This window comes from Poecilia reticulata, linkage group LG2, assembly GCF_000633615.1.
Source record: "Poecilia reticulata strain Guanapo linkage group LG2, Guppy_female_1.0+MT, whole genome shotgun sequence".
Taxonomy (NCBI): domain Eukaryota; kingdom Metazoa; phylum Chordata; class Actinopteri; order Cyprinodontiformes; family Poeciliidae; genus Poecilia; species Poecilia reticulata.
Genome location: NC_024332.1, coordinates 6,383,533 through 6,404,860, shown reverse-complemented (window position 1 = coordinate 6,404,860; position 21,328 = coordinate 6,383,533). Strand labels below are relative to the sequence as shown.

At 41.4% G+C, this 21,328-nt stretch overlaps 1 protein-coding gene across 3 annotated transcripts in view; it reads left to right on the top strand.

Moving 5' to 3' along the window:
- The window catches only part of LOC103474330 (beta-1,3-galactosyltransferase 1-like), a 122,354-nt gene extending 106,892 nt beyond the window's left edge, over positions 1-15,462 (top strand). For all 3 annotated transcript variants that reach the window (XM_008425198.2, XM_017303782.1, XM_017303783.1), the window contains one exon: positions 13,492-15,462. In XM_008425198.2, the coding sequence (XP_008423420.1) occupies positions 13,736-14,743 (1,008 nt within the window). In that variant the 5' untranslated portion in view covers positions 13,492-13,735 and the 3' untranslated portion in view covers positions 14,744-15,462. The remainder of the gene's footprint in view (positions 1-13,491) is intronic.
- Positions 15,463-21,328: the final 5,866 nt, after the last annotated feature.

The window sequence follows — 21,328 nt, the reverse complement described above, 5'->3', positions numbered from 1 at the left end:
TGTGTGTGTGTGTGTGTGTGTGTGTGTGTGTGTGTGTGTGTGTGTGTGTGTGGTGAACGAGATAGTAGACAGGGTAATTACCACTGGACCCTTCATCCAGCATCCGCTCACCTCTTCAGTCTCAACAGAGCCACTAAGAGGAGCTCCGTCAGCTCCAAATCACGGCACCAGGCAGGTGTGAGCACGGCTACCTGTGTGCACACAATACCACAAAAAAATAAAATAAAATAAAAAAAACTGTATTCTTTTTTTAAACACAAAGGGACATCTGCAAGTGAGGACAAGTTGGGTAAAACTCAGTGAATGTTCTGCCTGCGCTGCATGGTGTGTGTCCTCCTCCGTTATAGCCCAGAGTGCTGCGTGTTATCTCGACAGGTGCAGTTGTCTGCACCCTGCTGTATAATGGGGATGTGTTCAGCCTGTTCCATGCTGTATCTGTCTGGCAGCACTGAGATGGTGTTCACTGATAACTCCTAGTCCCTCTCCAACCCATCTACCCCCTCAAACCCCCCTTTAAGAGGCAGGGTGAAGCGCAGCGGTGGCATTCAGTGAGCAGATTGCGGCACTGTACATGCTTTGCTTGAATGTTTGCAGTGGAGCTAATCTTCTGCCCCCAACAGCCTCCTTCCAGATGTTTACCGGGTTAAATTAATAAGTGTGAATATTAGGTATGAAAAGAGGTCCAGAAATGACAGCTCCCTTCACACTTCCTGGCTCCCCTGATGTTAACATGACTGACTGCCTTTTGCCAACAGGAGAGACGTTTAGAGCTGATGATTCTGATTATGCTTTATAAACTACTGCAGTCGGTTCAAAATTGATGAAAAATCCAGGAGACATGAGGAGAGAACCAGAGTGAATTTACCCCCACCAACTTGGTGCGACCGTTTGTGCCGCAAAAATATTCATTTGTTTGGCAAAAAATTTAGTTTGGTCTGCAAAAATTTCCAGCTCAAACTGTGCTTCTATCGTTTTTAAGATATTAATAAAAGCTTCCAGAGGTCATAGGTCAACCATGCTCTCCCATATTTAAGAAATCAATCAACTTGGTGCTACTTTTGTTAGAAGATGTTAATGAGAGTTTATAACCTCCAAAAACTTATATCAATATTTAAAAATGATTTAAATTTGATCGCCCACCTGTACACGTGTCCATTTCTCTTCTGTTTTGTGTTGACCTGTCCATTAAACCCCAGTTACTAAGAGTAAGATGAGAAAAAGCTTAAGGGTTGTACATATTTCAAAGCACATTAAACACTCTGGGTTTGTCTGTGTTTTTTCAGTTCAGCCTTACAGATGGCTGCTAAATCCAACAATTTGTAAAATGCTAATATGCTAATCATTAAGTCTGATGAAATGCAGCAATTTTTCTGTGACGGATTCAACCTTCCTGTTTTCTACTGCAGCGTATGCATCAAAGTTTCCTCTAGAGTGGATAAGCATTTAAATATGCTTATCCATATGTTAAGAGTGAATACTTGATGATTTACTGTGTGACTTCCTCTGGCGTCTTGTTAAAAGGACTTTAAACCAATGAAAGAAAGACTGACCCCATGTCTGATTATAAATAGGGAACACAGAGTCTGAAATTTTGACCTAAAAAAAACCCGTGTAGGAAACCAGAGTAAAACCGCTGTAGGCTGACGACTGCAACGCATCCGTTGTTCTTTTTCGGGAAATAATCCCCAGCTCAAATCGCCATTCATTATTCTTTCAGTGGAGAGCAGGGTGTACTTAGGAGGGATCTAATTTTATCAACCAAGTGTCTAAATTGCCAATTTGTGCCCAGAATGGAAGATCACTTATCCAAATTTTTCCTCCGTTTCATAATCAGGTGAAGTGGCACTTTTTTTTTTTTTTTCCTTTTTCCTCCATTCGATGGTTGCCTCATTTTTCAGAGCGAAACACTTTAACATGAATCATTGGCATGCCGTTCACCTCGCTCAGGTTCGCGTTTTGTCCTCAGAAAACGATGTGAATATTTCTGCCTCTCCTTTCGGATCACTTAGAGCCACCTGTCACTCTACTATTATTACTTTGTGGATGTTTTAATAAAAGGTTTCCTCCAGGATATGATACTCCCCCAATAGTATGTAACACCAATTTATTGCTTTACTGACAGAAGCAGAGAAAAACCCAGTGAGCTTTTCCAGGTAGGAGGTTCAGATATCATCATAAGAGATGGAGAAAGTCTGTTTAAAAGGTAAAAGTTGACCAAAGGGACGACTTAGAGGTTGGTGTGTGCATTCCACTGCAGGCTGATATATCGATCGCCTTCTTGGATTTGTTTTTGAGTCTGAAAACAAACCGCGTGTCGAGCTGTGTGATCCGCAGATTACCTGATATGACTGAAAATTAACTCTTTCTGAAGCGAGATTAGCTCTGAACTTTGAACCCTGAATCAATAAGTTCAGGATGAACGGCAACAAATCTTTAGGCAGGGATAGAAAACAGGATTTCAGCTTACGTCATAGCAAGTAAACAGAATGCTCATCCTATGACTGGGTAACGCTTTATTTGAAGGGGTGTGCATAAGACTGACATGACACCTGTCATGAACATGAACAAGTCTTTATGAATGTCTATGGCAGTTGTCATGAAGTGTCATTCAGTAAATAATGACACTTTTAATGCAAAGTTGCTCTAAAAGTTGCATTAAAAGTCCATTAAAAATGCCAACTTTGCATTAAATTATCATAATTTACAAAATCATGCAAAGTTGGCACTTTTAATGGACTTTTAATGCAACTTTTAGAGCAACTTGGCATTAAAAGTGTCATTATTTACCGTTTATGACACTTCATGACAACTGTCATAAACATTCATAAAGACTTCTTTATGTTCATGACAGATGTTATGTCATGTTTATGACAGTGTCATGTCAGTCTTATGCACACCCCTTCAAATAAAACGTTACCTATGACGGTAATATTAATGAAATGCTGCAAAAACATAACTTAGACTTTTTTTACACTTCTTAGGATGCTAAATTCAAAATGTGTTCTCTTTGAAACCACCTTTCACTCTATTGATAATACAAGCATGAACCATCTCACATACGTAGTTCCCACAAGTCTGAACCGGAAGTGATCCGTCCACTCAACCGCCATCTTGGTAGGCAAAGCATAGATAAACCACAAAGATAGTAGAGTACTCAAAAACTAATAGAGTAATAGTTGTAATGCACTTATATTGTTTATAAATTAGGAACGAAGCGAGCGCAACTTGATTGCTGTCATAGCAACTCCATAGCAACTGTCATGACAGTTGGATACAGATACCTACCAAGATGGCCGCCAGCTACAAAGTTCCCAAAGTATAACGTCACATGTCCATTTGAAACTGGAATTGTCTTAGCAATAGTTGCTAGGTTATCAGTTTTGCATAGTTACCGACCACTAAAAATACCTTTCATAGCATTATGTTTAGAACAATGAAATTTGTTACAAGAAATATAAAGCCTCTTATTGAGAAAGTAATTGAAATTTAATAGATAGCTCTTAAATTCAAAATAAATTCATAAATTCTTTCATTTTGCAAAGAAACCTCCAAGTGATGTTGGCTTAGAATGGGCCTCTCTCTATACGTGTTCTTGGAGTATTATGTGGCGTCGTTCCACTGCAGATCCCTGACGCTGCAGAAACAAAGCTGGCAGTGGCCGGAGAAGCAGCTCTTAAAGTTCGAGCCCCTGAACGCGTTGAAGGCCGCCGTAGAACACGAGCGCTCATCAGAAGTCGGCCCTGGATAATGCAGAAGTTTTAAAAGGTCTCGCAGCGTCTCGCCCCGGGATGCTCCGGCTCTCTGGTGACTCCAGCTGTTACGTTTCATCACCACCATTAATCCTGACTGCTGCCGCCAGATCTTTGAGCTTTATTCCCACCTCGCTGATCCACATCAGTCCTTAAATGCTTTTACTTTAACTGAGCCGTCTGGGTTTGCCTCGGCGTCGCGCCCAGCTGGCGTCGCAGGCCGTACCCCTCAGTGTGATTAACATAATTCATGTGTCATGTCGGGGCGTTGCCCCCACTCTGCCTGATGCAACATTGAGTTCACCTGCTGCAGAACTGCAGTGTCACCCGGGCGGACAGTCGAATGCATCACCACCGTGAATCAAGCTGAGATGTCCAATTTATAACGAGGGATCAGCATTCAGAGCAGAGGTCCTCACTTCTGATTCTCAGCTTACCTCCTGGTTAAACATGTGGCATTTTGTTTTGTCAAAGTCAAACATTTCGATGTTCTTATTGGGGTTTTATGGGACAGACAAAAACAACCAATACATTTTTATCTAAATGCAAATGGGAGTTTTTTTGTTTTGTTTTTGGCTAGCTTGGTAGTTTGGTAGTTTGGTAGCCAAGTTTTGGTTGGTTATTGTAAAGCTGAACCGATAAATTAAATCACTCCAAATGTCCTTAATTTTAGGTCATCTGTAGGCCTGTGGCAATAAATATTACTCCAATAAATTGTCCCTGAAATGATTGCGATAAGCGATAATGTTGTTTTGAGTCTATTTTCAAGTAATAATTTGATCAAAATTCAAGTTCACTCTCTCAAAGACCAGCAAGCTTTATTTTTGACACTGGAACTGGACAATGTTTTAAGTATCCAAAATAAAACAAATTGTTTTGAAAAGACAGTGGTTGATATTGATATAGGAGAAAAGTTTGGTTTTTAACAAAATGCCCACTTGTCAATTAATCGTTAGCTGATCGATAAACTCATTAATCAAAGCATCCCTTATGCGATTAACTGCTGATTGAGACAGGTTTAGTAATCAGCCAATAAAACGTGTGACTGATTTTTCTTTCTCTGCAAAGGTTGCCATTAACAGTCATCCCATTATTGCCAACTTGGCAACTGTTCAGACAAAAAAATGGGTATCGGTCAAAATCGGCAAGTCAGGCTTTTTAAAGATCAGTAATCGGCCCCAAGACTGCAATCGGTGCACCTGCAGTTTTCAGTGGTATCTAATTTTAGATTTTTTAAAGGTAATTCTTCTTTAAACCTCTCTGTACCTTCATTCCTGATCCATCTGCTGCGTTTCTTGGTCTCCACGATGCTGTTTGTTTACTAAAGTTATTTAACTGACCCCTGAGGCCTCCACATCACCGAACAGCTGGATTTATCCTGAGATCGCATCACTAATGAGTTTGCTCAGGAAGGTACCGGCGCGCTGCGTTTAGGGGGTGAATATAAATGTCAGCTGCATCTTTTGGAATCTGATTTGTAAAAGAAATTATAGCATTTGTCATTTTCTTTGGGCTTCTTAATGACATGGAGGCAACCAAACCGCCTTAGCAGAAGTTTGAGTAATCATGATGTCCTTTTTAGCCTCGTCAGTCTTGTGAGAACTTTGTTTGGCCGCGGCGCGCTCCGCCCCGGCACAGTTTGGGCTCAAGTTGGCGCTGGAGTGGGGAGAGAGCGCAGCCAAATCTGTTGGCTGCTATTGATATCCCATTTCCTCTGTCACTCCAAAGCTGCTTTGCATTCAGAGGCTCCGCAGCAGCAGACCCAGAGTGTCCAGCCTGTGGCCGCTAATACTGATTATCCAGCTGCTAGTGCTGCTCTTCAGCGATCATCCAGCCTTTTATTATGCAAGCAGCCGCAGCAGAGTTGCAGGCGCGCTGGAAGCCGTCCAGCCCTGACGTTTTAATTGCGCCTCTTCCATATTAGGTGGAATGCGAACCAATCTGGCCGCTGCTTTTACATTTGTCTCATTAATTATCCCTTTTTTTCAGAGTTTTAAAGCTGGCAGACTTTACAGAAGATTGGAGTGAAAGAGGATCAAAAGCGCAGGCAGCTTTTAGTTTTCTCTCTCTGTGACGATTCTACAGTCTGATGAGCATTCACATGCGGAGCAGCAGCAGCTGGAGATGAGATGTGGAGTTTGGGTTGCAGACGGAAACACTGGCTGAGTTTTATACAATTCAGTTAACGCAACACTATAAAAAAGGAATGTTGGGAGTGTTAAATATTGGCCGTTTGAATTATTTTTCATTTTGTTATTTGGGAATGTGTTTTCGACAAATCCTAAAGAAGTCAACTTGTTGCCAATGAAAGGCATCATCTGAGCTGGGAAATTACATGAGAACTTTGAGTAGATTTCAAAAAATGGTATCTAGTTTTAATGTTTAGCTGCAACGCTAATGCTGTTGTGGACTTCAGGAATAAAGTTTACCAGCTCTCGCTTTACTTTTCTAACTACTTCAGTAATATGTTACTCATTATCTCAGGTCAGATTGTTGATGCAAAATATGTGTAACAATTTCCTCAGATAAAGTCAGATATTAATCTGACTTTTAAATCAGATTAATATCAAGTCCATCTGGGTGATTAAGATACATTTTCCCAGCATTAGTTGTTGCTAAGCTAGCTAAATCTGGTCATTTGTTCCGACATAAAATTTTCCCAACCATTTATGAGTTTTCCACTTTTGCTAAGGAAATATTTGTATTTAAATGCATGCCATAAATGTTTTAGCCTTACTTCTCTGCTGGATGCTGAACATGCTAACAGTGCAATGCTAAATTCTTTATCTAGAACTCGTTGAACATTTTAAATGTTTAATGGCTTTTAAGTATGAACCAAAAACTGATTTTTATAGTGCGCATGTTTAAGTCAATTCAAAACTCATTTACAATAACTTTACATAAATAACTCAAATAATGTTAACTAATATTTAGAATTTAACTTGAACAGTTTAGTACACTGTAAAAAGTTGCTGATATCTTATAAAAATATTTCACTACACAACTTGCATAATTTTTTTGATATATGAAAATCTAAATAAAATAGTTTTGTACATGAAATTCCAACAGTTGATTTTATGGGTTTAGAAAAGTGTGGCCAGTGCAGAAAACCCAAATATACAAAGACAGCGGTCCATTCCTCACATCTCACAGCCTTCAGACCTTTAAGTCTGTTTGGTTTTGAAGGGAAAGTGTTTGAGTTCGTCCCCTCAGGCGACCTGCTCGCTCTGTAATCATAAAGCGTACACACTCATTCTAATACAATACCCACTCCACTCTCTGGAGTTGTTGTTTTTTTTTTGTTTTTTTCCTCTGTATGTATTATCCACTCACTTATATTTTTGCCAGTGAGTGATATTTGCAGGTCATGCCTCACTTTCAGATACTATTACCACATCATTATACAGTACTGTAAAGAACTGAACATTTTTGACAACGTTCCTTAAATCAGCAGTCATGAAAAAGCAGAATTGATGGAGGCGGCTCGCTATTTTTTCCCCCGCCAGTCGTTAGATCTGTAATATGGAAGCAGGCAGCGAGGATGTAAGATGTCAGCGCCGACATCAGAGTATGATTTATTTACCTTCAGATGCGTCGGCCCCCGTCCCTTCGCCTCAAACACACGCGCCACGCAGTGCACTCTATTACACCGACCTCTTTGTTTTCCCTCTCTGACCGGCTCCCTCGCTGACTCACGCTCCAGACTCTCCCCCTCCCCCCTTCCTGCCAGCAAGGTCACACCACGCGCCACTAATGACTGCAATCAATTATCGGGCGCAACATTAAACGAGACCACAACTCCCACTTCTCTCTGGCCTTCCAGCTTTTTGAACCGTAGCATGGAGGTCACTGATTGCAAAGATGATGCAGCTGATTCCTCTCTCACCCCAGGAGAAACGCAGCATCACATCTATTTGACTGTCTGAGTCATATTAGCACACTTTTTACTCATCAGATCATAAAGCACTGTGCAAAAATAATTCTGATTGTGGTAAACGGCCATTCTTGTAAACTGGGGACGCACCGATCCACTTTTTACACTTCCGATACCGATACCAATATCTGAGGTTTAGTATCAGCTGAATCCACACACATAAATACCCCAATGGCTTCACAGGCTTAGTGAAACATGAACAACAACTTTAATTTGTTCAATCTGCAATTAGGAGTAGATCAGCCAATGTAAAATAAAGAATCAAATAGGCTTACTAGCTTGATCAAACATATCAAAAATAAACAGGAACAAATCACATTTCAAATGGTTCATAAAGTGCAAATAGGAGTTTTAAATATGTAAAATTCAGCATGTTATCGCTCATAACACAAAACATAGAAATAGACTGAATAGATCTGCCCATTAATGTCACAATTGCCCAATCTGAAAAAAAAAATTAAATGTTGGAACCAACACAGATATTAATATTGAAGTGGTGCATCTCTAATGCAAACCCCAAAACATAATTTGAACCTAGAATTTTCTTCCTACAAGACAAGTGCTAGAAATTTTAATAAAAATGTAACTCAGACTACATAAGTTAAAGCAGTGACTCATTTCCCAGAAGTTAAATCAGTTAAACTTCCTTTTATGCTGCAGCTTGTCTGATGAATGTCCTGTGACATGGACACATAGTATGTTTTATATTTTCTCTCCATGCTCTCACAGATCTTAAGTCTCACAGTTGGAGAAGTTTGTGTTCTTAAAAACATTACGAGTGTTTTAGGATCTCCCAGTGGAATAATGTTTGTGTCGTAAACTTCTAATAGATTTCTAGGGTGTTTAAGTCTTTAGATCTGGAGGCAGAGTTTCTTTCCACAGCTTGTGTAACAATTCTCTGAGCACTAGGAGCTGATTCAGGGACCAGCACTCAGTGATTTGCTTAAGTATTTATTTCTGTTTAATTTATTAATGATTTGTTTGGTTAACCGCAAATGTTAAAATGTCTCATGGGAATTTTATCTGACAGACCAACACACACCAAGAAGTGGAAGAAAAAGGATATATGGTCTTTAACAGGTCAAATTTAAGACTTTTTAAAAACCTTTTTAGTTCCACCTTGAATGAAATTTAAGACTGAAAAAACTATAAGTATAGGGGAACATTCTAGAGTCTGTTTGTGGCTCCTGGAAATAAACAATGCTGATAAATAAACCGGTGATAAATTCATACTTACCCATGATAGACTTTAAAAACAAAAATCTAGCTAGCAAAGGCTTATTAGCAGCTAGTTAGCGGTAGCCTCAACCACCTCGAGTCATAAAACGCAAAAATGTTTCAAACTTTTGTCTGATTTTTGAAAAAAAGAAAAATAATCTACATATACAAGATTAAATCATCCTGACATGACAAAATTGAAGACCTGTGATTAACGTATTTCAGGCTAACTTATATTTTGCATGAATTGAAGGCCTTTATGGAATTGACTGGAAGAAAGACATTTGTTTTTGTTTTTTTTATTGCTGAAGGTCTCAGTAAAATACAGTCAAGTTTGCAGCTCTAACGTTACAAATGTGATAAAGTCACATAAAAAAAAAAAAACAACTAATGCAGAGACAAAAAGAGCGTCAACTAACTTTCGAAGCTAAAAAGTAGGACATCTCCGAGGGATTCCTGTCATCAGGTCAGTTTCAGAGCAGCCTTCTGCTGCAGCTTTAATCGTTATTAATATTTTAGGTTTTTAGTTCTGCACCAGGACATCCAGAGAGGATGCGGAGCAGCATGTAGACTAAGTGTCCTAACTGAGTTCCTCATGGTCAAAATGAGTGAATTCCAAAGATACGACCGACTACAAGGTCTGGACAGATGTTAAGTTATGATCTTGACTTTTTATAGTTGCTGTTCCACAGCTCTGAGGTTCTAAACTGGTATGCTGTTAAAATAAGCCTGCAATGAGAATGAAATTTCCCCCGTCTGCTACAATCAGGCATAAAAAAATGGTTCCCCAATTACTTGTGAGAGTCTTTAAATAAATTTAGTACCAGATTACACAAGTTAGGCTTTTTCTTTTTAGTTTTAACTGTTAAAAAAAAATCACTCGAAAGGGCTAACATTCGAGAAGTGCATGAATGTTTCATTACTGCACTGAATTTAGTATTCTGTTTTACCAGCTGACTTTTCTGCCACACGCAGACGATCATAACGTGAGGAGTAATGGAGCAATAACTAGTGCAGAAAAGCTCAATTCAGGCCTAAAATCCTTTCCCATCTGAAGGGGGGGGGGGAGGGGGATTCAACACACCCAAGCACTTAACACCAGCATATGGTACAAAGCCTGCTTTACTTCTCATCATTTTCTTTCACTCGGTTCTCCTGTGGCTCGTCGTCGTGCTGTCATGACAACAGTTCCCGCTGCCAGTACAGAGTTTTGCGACTGGCTGTTGAAAATAACTGTAATTTCTTTCTGCTTCATTTTCATGCTAATGTATGTTTACGCTGCAGCGAGGTGGTTTTTAACTATTAGCTTGGTTTTATGAGCAAGGCGTTCATTATGGAGCTATATAAAAGTAGCACTTAGTCACCATGTAACCTTGCTAGTCTTTTATTTCTCTATATGCAGCACCGTGCTAAACTACTCAAAGCCCTTGATATTTTTTTTTCTTCTATATTTTGTCACGTAGTACGCTGTGCTGAAGTGAAAGTAAAATTATACTTGGCTTTTACAAATCTGGAAAGTGTGAAAGATCCAAACAATTACCTCCTAAAATGAACCAGAAAACAAAAATAAGAAACATGACAAAGTTAACAATAAATTAGAGGGTCAATCTGGACATCAATTGGACCAATGCTATGCTCAAATGTGGATAGTTAATACATTAAAAATCAGTTGTCCTAAAGATTATTGAAATTATATTAACTTTTTTTTATATCCTCACTTCTGCTCGGTAACATGAACTGGTTGTTTGAACACATACTAGTGTCATTAATTTACATACTAAAGTTAATTTGGCTCGTCTCCAAATCTCTAACCATAAACCTGGTTTTAAACATTCACTGTTACTGAGCTGTTGTTTCAATATGTCACTATGTTATTAGTGATTGGCTCAGTTCTTTTTTTGTTGTTCATTTTTTTGTTTTGTTTTTTTATGTTTTAGTAATTTTACTAGCTTTCATTCTTAAAACCTAACACTACTTAGGCAATAACAGAGACTGTGAACTACTGGGCTATTTCCTGATAATCAGATGTGCCACAACTTGGTAATTTTGATCTAAATGACTAATTTCATCAATATTTGCCTTGGACACTGGATAGTTATTCATAACCAAGCGAAATGCTTTTTGAATCTTAGATTTTTCTCTGGGAATTTATGCAGTAAACTCACACCACATCCCTACTTTAAGATGCACAAAGTTGGAAAACCGTTTCGCCTGGTAGAATATCATAAAAGTAAAACACGTAACAAAGAGGTCATCTGTCGACTGCTAATGCATTTCAAAGTCACAGAGCAGCATGAAACTGTACATCCATCTTTCAATTTGCTTCTCGTGGAAACGGAGTCTCAGAATCCCGCGAGCTGCATCACTCTGGAGGATATTGCTTGTTCCGTTTGCTGGAAAAGTGAGTGTAAAGTACTTTTGCGGGTTTATGAATCCAATAAACCTTCCCTGAGGCAAAGCAAGGTGATGCTCTAACAGGAAGATTGGGAGTAAGGTCGACAATATAGGGTGAATATGATAATTTGTCGAGTTTTTTTTTTTTTAAAGAAGCTTAGGTAGCAAGTAGGAGCTGTCAAGAAGTTAGAAAAAATAAGAAAAAAAAGGATTGCTGACTCCTCCCTAGAAGAAGAAAAATTAGAGCATGGCAGAGAGGGTAAATAGAGTTTCAAGTGATGTGAGCAAAGGAAGATGATGGTGTAGGAGGCCTAAAACTAGACAAAAACAATAAAAGGCTGAGGAGAGGCGGGGGAGGAAGGCAGCGAGACATATAAAGATGGATCAAGCATTCAGTGAAGTGGAGACGGAGGGTGTGATTGAGGGCACGCCGAGGGAGGGGGTGTGGGAAAGCAGACGTGATGAGATGGCTTCTACTGGACCATGAGATTGATGAATCTGCTTCAGAGGGAGAGGGAAGAGATAGTGGAGGGAGGAGGACCGAACGCCTTGATGAAAAGACCAATCGCGGTCCCGCAAGACACAACAGAATCCACGGCTTGATAAAGGAACGAGCCGCTCGCATCTCCAGCCCGACTATCTTAGAACAGAGCACCAGAGGCATCTTAGTAGATTGTGCTATCTCTAATCTGATTTTCTTTTTTTTTTTTTTATCGTTGCTTGTGGTATGCAGAGCTGCTGTCACATCACAGGCGATTACATCATATCTGGAGCGAATAAGAGTCTTTGAAAAGATGGGATTTCATTTACTTTGACGTTCTGACAGCAAACAGACATCAGCTGATACCCAAATCCACTCAAATGTAATAAATATTTTCAGCGGGTGATCCTCCTAAATCACCTCTGTTCAGTTCTGACCGGCTTCCCTGTCTCTGCTTGGGTAGCATCAACCCAGGATGATACTGCCACCACCAGAGCTGCGTTTGTCTCCATGAGAATTCATACACACGCAGCAACTTGTTGCTTTTAGAATAATTGGCATACTTATTAATCGGCTAATGCAATAATAGCGGAACTCATTTTTTTTATTTAGCTCACCTAGCTTCTCCATTTTTCCAGATAAATTCTAAAATGCTAATTTACTTGACAGTTTTGTTAAACATTAAGTTGAACAAAGTTTGGCATCTGTGTTGACGTTTTGTCAACTGTTAAGAACTCTTCAAATACTTGGACGTCGCTCTTATTTTGAAGGGTGTAAAGATGTTCCGTTTCCTCTCAACTTTTCCATCCATGCAGGAAATGATTAGTCTGTACCCACAATGCATTGCTGTAGAAGTACAGCCTGAAGTTGAAATGTTATATTGACAGTTTGTACAATTTGATCACCATTGTTGAACATAACTTGCGGGGTACCACCAGGACCAGTATTAGGCCCGAGACTGAACTGCACCATATATACATATATAAATACATATGTGTACTTACTGATTATTGTTTTACATTGTAATATACTTGAGAACAAGTTTTTTTACTTCAACCTTCTTCTTTCGAGGCACTTGGTTTTATTTTCTTGTTGCATTTGACAAGAAATGCTGTTGCATACATTGAGGTTTTATTATATGACAAAATGTAGAAAAGTTTATGGTGTGAGCATGAACTGTCAGACACTGTAGGTGTTTGGTTAGCAACGAGGTTCTGTGCAGCTCACAAAATAATATGTAAAGTCTACATGAGGCGAGAGGAGACAGAGTGAAGAGGTGGGAGAGTGAGACGAGGAAGTGGATATTAATCTGTTCTCGTGAGACCGTTTCACCTCGGCCTCCATCCGTCTCTTCCTCCTCCTCTCTGTTGCTGCTGTGGCTCTGATTTGTCAGCCGCTGCCTCGGTCCGAGGGGGATAAGAGCGAGATAAACAGCATTTGCAAACAGAGAGTGGTGGGACTGAAGACAGAGCGGGCCCCAGTGTTCCTTCCGATATTCTCTTTCTTCAAACTACAGTGCTCTCATCACAGTGACAGGATAAGCCTGCACAGCTGCTGATTTTATAGGCTGTAATGAAATGGGGAGGAAAAAAATGTGCTGTGCCACTATAAATGCCTCGTCCGGAATATAAAATCTGTTCCACTGGTTAACATGCTGATCTTGCTGCTGTTTTATTACATGGCTTTGATTTGTCTTTCCCTTTTTGTTTTGCCAGATGCAACAACAGAGAACTGAGGACCTTTCTCCGAGCTGCAATGGGAGTCTGTGAAGCTACGGATTTAAGGCGTCTCCTTAGTACTCCTTCTCAATCACAACACCAGCAGTAGACGGTAGAGGACCCATTATCTGAAATTAATGTCAGCGGTGTTGTGGAGGCAGCCAGACGCTGCGCCGCCGGCTCTAGCACTACCCATGGAGGGGTGGCATCAACTTTTCCAACACTACCGCCACTGCTGATAATGCCAGCCCAGGGAACAGTGATGCCTTCTAAGGTCTCCTGCCTGTACTTGCTGACGGTGGTATGCTGGGCCAGCGCTCTGTGGTACCTGAGCGGCTCCCGCCCTTCCTCTTCCTACGTGGGCCAAGTTTCTATCCCGATGCGCAAGGCCCCCAAAGTGAGCAAGAACTCCACGTTCAGCAACATCCGCACGCGCTCGCTCAACCCGCACGACTTTGGCTACCTCATCAACGAGGCCAAGAAGTGCGAGGCCGAGCCACCTTTCCTCGTCATCCTGATCAGCACCACCCACAAGGAGTTCAATGCCCGCCAGGCCATCAGGGAGACGTGGGGCGACGAGACAACGTTTCCGGATGTGCGCGTGGTCACGCTCTTCCTATTGGGCCGGAGCATAGACACCGTCCTCAACCAGATGGTGGAGCAGGAGAGTCAGATATTTCATGACATAGTCGTGGAGGATTTTATCGACTCGTACCACAACCTGACGCTTAAAACGCTGATGGGCATGCGCTGGGTGGCCACATTCTGCCCTAAGTCTCAATACGTTCTCAAAACAGACAGCGACATTTTTGTCAACATGGAGAACCTCATCTATAACCTCCTTAAGCCCACCACCAAGCCAAGGCGGAGGTATTTTACAGGCTATGTCATCAACGGTGGGCCAATCAGAGACATGCGCAGCAAGTGGTACATGCCAAGGGATCTCTACCCAGAAAGCAAGTACCCACCGTTCTGCTCTGGCACAGGATACGTCTTCTCAGCAGACGTAGCCGAGCTCATATACAAGACCTCCTTACACACCAGGCTGCTGCACCTGGAGGACGTGTACGTTGGCGTGTGTCTCCGCAAGTTAGGCATCCACCCTTTCCAGAACAGCGGCTTCAACCACTGGAAGATGGCATACAGTCTCTGCCGCTACCGCCGGGTGGTCACCGTCCACCAGATCTCCCCGGAAGAGATGCACCGCATCTGGAACGACATGACCAGCAAGAAACACCTGAAATGTTAGCAGACTGATCCGTCCTCCAGAGATGCTTTCGGGGGCTTTGTTGTGCTTTCCTGTGCAAGACCAAAGCAAACTCCTCTGGATTATCCTGTTCGCACCAACTTCAAGCAGGGGCCAAGAGAGGAACGTGCGGATCCCATGTCCACGCCAGCAGTGGAGGGATTTTTACATGACGGGGAAGCATAAACATGTGTTTAGCATTTATACAAGGCACAGACTGTCCCCAATTACCAGGAGTGCAGATGAGAGAAAAGCTGACAGACGCTCTGCTCGGCTTAGTCGCAAGCCCTGACTTTTGAATGTTCTTCATGTATTTGTTGTATTTTCTGATCAAGGTGTTTTTCTGGATATCTGATACTACAGCAGTCATTGTGAGAACTATTGTGGATCTACAATGTGATGAGTCAATGTTGAACGCAATAGTGTTTATGAGAGAACATCAATGTTTTGCACAGACGTTTTGTTTTCTAAAAGATTTAAAGAGTATCAGATCAGAGAGAGAACATGGCTGCTAGCATTCCCAGGTGAATGTTAACCTCTGATGTGTGCAGTGGAGTATTTTGTATCTGGCAGTGCTGTGAGCAGGCTGCAAACGGCGGCATTTTCTATTACTTGAACAAAGAGAGCTGGAGAAGTATATACTGAGAACAGATCTTACTGTTTTTGAGTGCTTTTTCGTTCTTTTTCCATTACTTGAGATTAAATAAACCTGTTTCATACGATTTTACGTCTGATTTGTTCCGCACACTTTCAATGCACGTAACCTGGAAGTTAATATACATTTGATTTCTCCGTAGGAGCGAAAGCATCTAATTACGGCGGCCGCTCTCTCCAGCAGCTGCGCTCTTCACAGCGAGTGCCGCCAAACCTTCCTCTTGCCTCTGGAAGCATTCCTGCTGTCTGTGCAGGTGGTGGACAAATCAGGCAGACTCCATCCTGTGATTAAATCAAAGTCTGTCCAACTATGAGCTGGAAAATGCCTCTCAGCAATTACAGCGACAGTGCAAAGTATTCACACACCTTGTTACAACCACAAACCTTTATGTCGTTCACTGGGATTTTATGTGACAGCAACACAATGTTGTAAAGTGAAAATACTGGGTTTTGTATTACAATTACTATCACATTTATGGCCTTTTGTGCTCGTCTATCACATAAAATCTGAATGAAATACATCATGAATGACAAAAATCATTTTTACAAGGTACTTGAGGTTCTGCAAAAAATACGCTGTTTCACAGCAGAATGGAAGGATGTGACATTTTCCTCCAAACTACATGAATCACACTTTTTCTGCCCATTTTGTGCCATTAAGTTGCATTAGTCAGGAATAACGTTTTTTTTATTTATTTTTTTAATCTTTCATCAGACGAGTTATGGCTTACAGGAGAATCTGTCGGCGAGTTTCTCACAAAACAGAGTGACAAAGTGTTATGGTAAGGTCAAGTGTAATTATTTAAAGCTTGAATGTTCATGCTAGTTTGGGTTTTCGTTTACTATATCAGTCACATTAAGGTTTGGGTTGAGTGAACCGCTGTTATTCGTATTATGTTTTAGGCCATTCTTCTGTAGATTAGCTGTGGTGTGATGACAACATAATCCATTAGTTACTTTTAACCAGCCAAACCTTAAAACAAACCTTATGCTGATTGGCCTCTTTCTGTAAAAACAATTAACCCAGCACACACACAAGTAGAAAGCCACCAATAATCAATATTCTGATAAAAAATGAATCCTCTTCCCTGTGACCAATTATCTGATCACATGGTTAGAATCTACTGATGGCTGACCTGATGGTCAAATATTCAACCTCTAAACAGAATAACTCATATAAATCAAGACAATGTTTTGTGAGCAGCACTTTCAACGCATCTTGAACATTAAACCAAACTGAAGGTTTTGGATAAAAATTAAAACAGCACAACGTGGCTGGGAAGTTAAATAATATTTAAAGCAATATCAGCCATACTGTTCAGGATAACGTCTGACTACGCCTACAAGAGATCAGAATAAAAGTTTTCTCACAAACTTTAATTACTCAGGATAAATACTCACAAACTTAATCACTTAACTCTATTATCCATTAAGTTCTTTCTTATAAAGGTGAAGACCACCAGCTCCAGTGATTCAGCCTAAAAACTCTTGAGCTTTATAACTTGTTTTCACCTTTTTTAAGATCGTCCAACAAACTGTAGCTGAAGTTTGATGGAACCGAGGATCCTCCAGGATGACTCGTCACCAAAAACTTCTGGTTGTTAAAAACTCTCCTCCTTATAATCCCTTCTTGATTTGGAAGTTTTTTCCTTCACATATTGATGCATCGACTAACGCAGAGGTTCCCAAACTGTGGGGCGCCCGGAAGCCATCTTAATGAAAAAAAAAAACATGATCGCTGTATGCGCTGGGTTTTTACCTTACAATGGGCAACTCTGTTATTCCTCTGTCAATTTGATACAGTAGGGGCTTCTGCACTTCCCATATTTATGTCCTCTGTCACTTTTATCAGCAGTTAAAACTGTTTAATCCGTTGTTAACATGTCGTAACCTGTTTTTCCGAGCCGCCTAGCGCTCATATTAAACGCAACATGAGTGCTACGACGCTGGGTTTACACCTGTGCGGCAGTGAAGGAGACCTGCTGCTGCTGCTGTGCAGCTACGCAGGTGTGTGTTAGAATCATGGCAGCAAACCAGCAAAACACAAAGAACTTTTCACAGTTTTTCCCCCAAACTAACAGACTGAGTTGAGTAAAGCTGTTGGATGCAGGTAAAGTTAACTAAAGGATGACTAGCTAATATCAATACAKCACCTTAAGCTTGTTAACAAGTAGCTTGTAGGCTACTGGTGTTCTCAATGTTCAGCTATGATTCATTTTGCCCCCAAAAAAGTTGATTCCCTGGGGCTGAGCATAACAGGGAGTCTAAGAATCCACCCCCCCTTCGCTCACACGCATCGTTCAACCAGACAGCTATTTGTAAGCCAGAAATAGTTTGGAAACCACTGGGGGGGTCCAGGAGAAAAAGTTTGGGAACCACTAATAGTTTCATTGGGCTGTTTAATTTGTTCTGCTGTCGTCGAGACACCTGATATAACCAACTCTGAAGTTAGTTGCGCTAACCCTAAAGCACTAATCATAAATATTAGTTCTACTAATACTAAAGTGCTAAACCAACATAGTTTTTAGTGGAAGCCAATGCTAAATTTAACCATGTTGATAGCCACAATGCGTCAGTGACACATTTTATATCATATCTAGATTAAATTTGTAATTCAACACCTGCCTGCATGATTGTGTCTGACGAAACAAGTCTTTGGAGTGTTAAACTTATTGAAGTGAAAGTTTACAAAACAGCCATGTAAATTAGCGCTGTAGAGTTTATCAGGAAAAATGCCTATAGGGGAAGCTAACTGTGGTAAACATTTTCAAAGTTAGCAAAAATGCTAAGCAAACAAATTAGCTCCCTTTGACCGCTGCTTGTTGCGAATTATATCCATTAGGATAAGGATTGCTATTGAAATATATAGCGATATCAGCAATTTACTGTATCACACTTTTTTTTTCTCTGTGAAATTAAACCAAACATTTGAAGGAGTGTTGTTTACTCATTCCTGTGCATTGACTAAGGCTGTTGCTGTATAATCATTCAAATGCTTCCCTGAAGGCCCTGTATTGGTTGGGCTGTTTTAACATGTATCAGTTTGAATAATAAGATGAATATTATTACATAAGGCCAACAAAGACTTGTGTTCGTGGTGGCCCCTGTGTGTCACCACTTACGCGCGTGCAGCGGTGAACGTAATTATCTGAAATCATTAGCGCCTGGCAGCTCTTTTTCACAGAAGCCCACAAATGAGGAAAGCAAAAAAGAGGCGGGCATTTTTTTTTTTTTTTTCCTGTTGCGTCTGAAAACTTTTTATTCCCTCTTTGAAGAAGAAAGCAATTGAAGGAAAAACATATTGATTGGCTTTCTTCAAAGGTCATCCACTATGCGGCTTCTGCAAGACACTTGTCAGGTGTGACACCAGGTGATCGGCGTGTGTGGGATGCAACACGGATAACACCGAGCGCCGCCAGCCTGTCTGGCAGCGGCGGCGGCCCTGTGGGATTCCATGCAGGAGAAATAAAATGGCATCCTCCGTTCTGCACTCGCAGATGAACAGAACGCTGTCGACGAGGCGCCGCGCTCAAACGGCTCCACCGTGGGAACCTTTCGGGTATTCTGTCGGCGGAAAACGCGCGCCGGCTTTAATGACTAACTCATAATGGAAATATTCCCGGCTGACGTGTCGGCGTCAAACGCTCCTGTTTGATGACTTCCTCCGACAACTCTGGCAAAACTACGGCGCGACCTGGGAGTTCTACTCCAGTGCGCGACTTCACGACGCGCTTGTTTTTTATCGTGTGGAAACGACCGCCGCTCATCCTCCGGCTGCCACGCCGTTATCAGTTAATAACTTTATTTTCTTTCAGAAAATTCACAGGAACAGTCTGCCGACGAGTACACACATGGAATAATTGGCATTCACAGCTTCTTTGCCCCCCGTGGCAATGGGATGCAATATGCTGAGTAATGGGACGCCCTGCAATAGGCCAAGCAACCCGGTGGTGGAGCGTTTAAGCAGCTAAGGCGAGGGGGAAATGAAAGGTGTGTGATTAGTTCGAGGTTGGTGGTAAATGGGGCTCATAACGAGGCAGAGAGCTGGACCATCAGGAATGCTTCTATTTCTGTACAAAGACACATCCTGTTTCTTATGCGTCTTCCCATATAACAGCAACAAACTGTGGATTTCAAAACTGTTAGCATTTTGTTTTTAGCCTCTTTTGCTTGGATACGAACATCAGTGACCAAGAAACAGCGGCAGACAAGTTAGGGATAAAGTTATTGAGAGGTTTAAAGCAGAAGACAGATGTGTCTAAATATAAGCCTTTGATTTAAAATTAGACTTGGTAGAGGCAGCATCATGCTGTGGAAGTGAGTCAGAGTTAATGGGAAGATGACTGGAGGTTAATAAAACACAATTCTGGAAGATCAGTCCCGGTTTGGATCAAAGCAAGTTAAKGTAATAGGACGGCCTAGTCAAAGTCCAAAGTCAAGTCCAGTTGAAAATTTGTGACAAACTTAAAAATATATGCTCACGTGAACTCTTCATCCAATCTGAGTTTGAGCTGTTTAGCAAAGAAAGGCAGAAAATGTCTAACTGCAGCAAAATGTGTTTCCACTGTGTWTATATAARCACCCCGCACTTTTCAGATCTGCATCGACAAAACCTGTTTACGATCTCGTGTAATTTTCCTGCCGCCTAATAACTACTTGGTGTTGGTTATTATATATAAMAAATTATGAAGTTGGTGGGTGGAACAGGACAAAATGGAAAACGGTGGATGGATGTGAACATGTTTTAGTTTGGAGCTCAGAGATCTCGGTTTCRTTGGCCAGTTCAGACTCTGGGGGCAATTTTCTCAAAGCGGATTAATCGGCTGCAGAAAATGTTATTTTCTTTAAGCCCTTTTCTAATCCTTCTGAGCATGTTTGAACTTTCTTTTTACGCTAATTGTCCTTCCAGTTCACATGACCTCCGTGTCACTTGGACTCTTGAGGCTTTACGAGAATCTCTGGAATAATTCACCATCTGCGTTCTCACTTCTCTACCAAGGTGAGAGAACCAGGCTGGCCTGACACCGAGCTCCTCCATGCGTGCCTTGCTGAAACATTTCCTGGTCAGTGCAGCCTTGGTGACCGAAGGTTATTTTTGGAAGCGCTGGATGKTTTTTTTTCTGTTGTTGTTGCCTAAAAGCAAGAATATTACTGGAGTTCTGTCYGGGTTGTGTGGGTTTCAGAGGGCATGTTGGGTTCAGATCTGATGGAAGCTGACTGTAGGCTGTGTGTGTGTGTGTGTGTGTGTGTGTGTGTGTGTGTGTGTGTGTGTGTGTGTGTGTGCGTGCGTGCGTGCGTGCGTGCGTGTGTGTGTTAGACCATGAGGTGTGTACGGAGAAAACTGCAGCCCCTTCTGAAACCTACAGGGGCCAAATTTTCCATCGAGCAGATGGAGGTCATTCGTCGTGTTGCTTTCAGGGAAATTTGCGAATACTCTAAAGATTATACTTTTTTTTTTCTTTTTAAGTCTTGAAATGTATGTGATTTACAAATATTAGAACAGCAGRAAGCTTTCACTGTTTAAATGCGCACAGCAGCAAAAGTCGATTCAATCAAACAGTCGAACTCGTTGTGCGAATCAAATGTATGTTTTCAGATTCCTCTGCAGAGCCTCGTGAGGTGAGGAGCGTCAAGCTGAGACAGCTGAGACGCGTGGAACAAACCCAAAAAGTTACGACACMAAAACTGATATGTAGCGGGACAGAACGGTCCAGTCGCTGACAGAGCTGCACRGCGTGAATTATTTCCCGTCACCCGGAACAGATGGATGGGATTTAAATTGGACGCATACATCAGGAAGCGCCTGACGGAGACGAGCGCGACAGCCGGCCTGAATCTGCATAGCGGCGGCTATAAATTAACTCTTAATGTCCTGGGATGAAAGCCGCTCCCCTGGAACTGGAGGAGGCGTATAGAGCTCGGCCTCACCTTCCT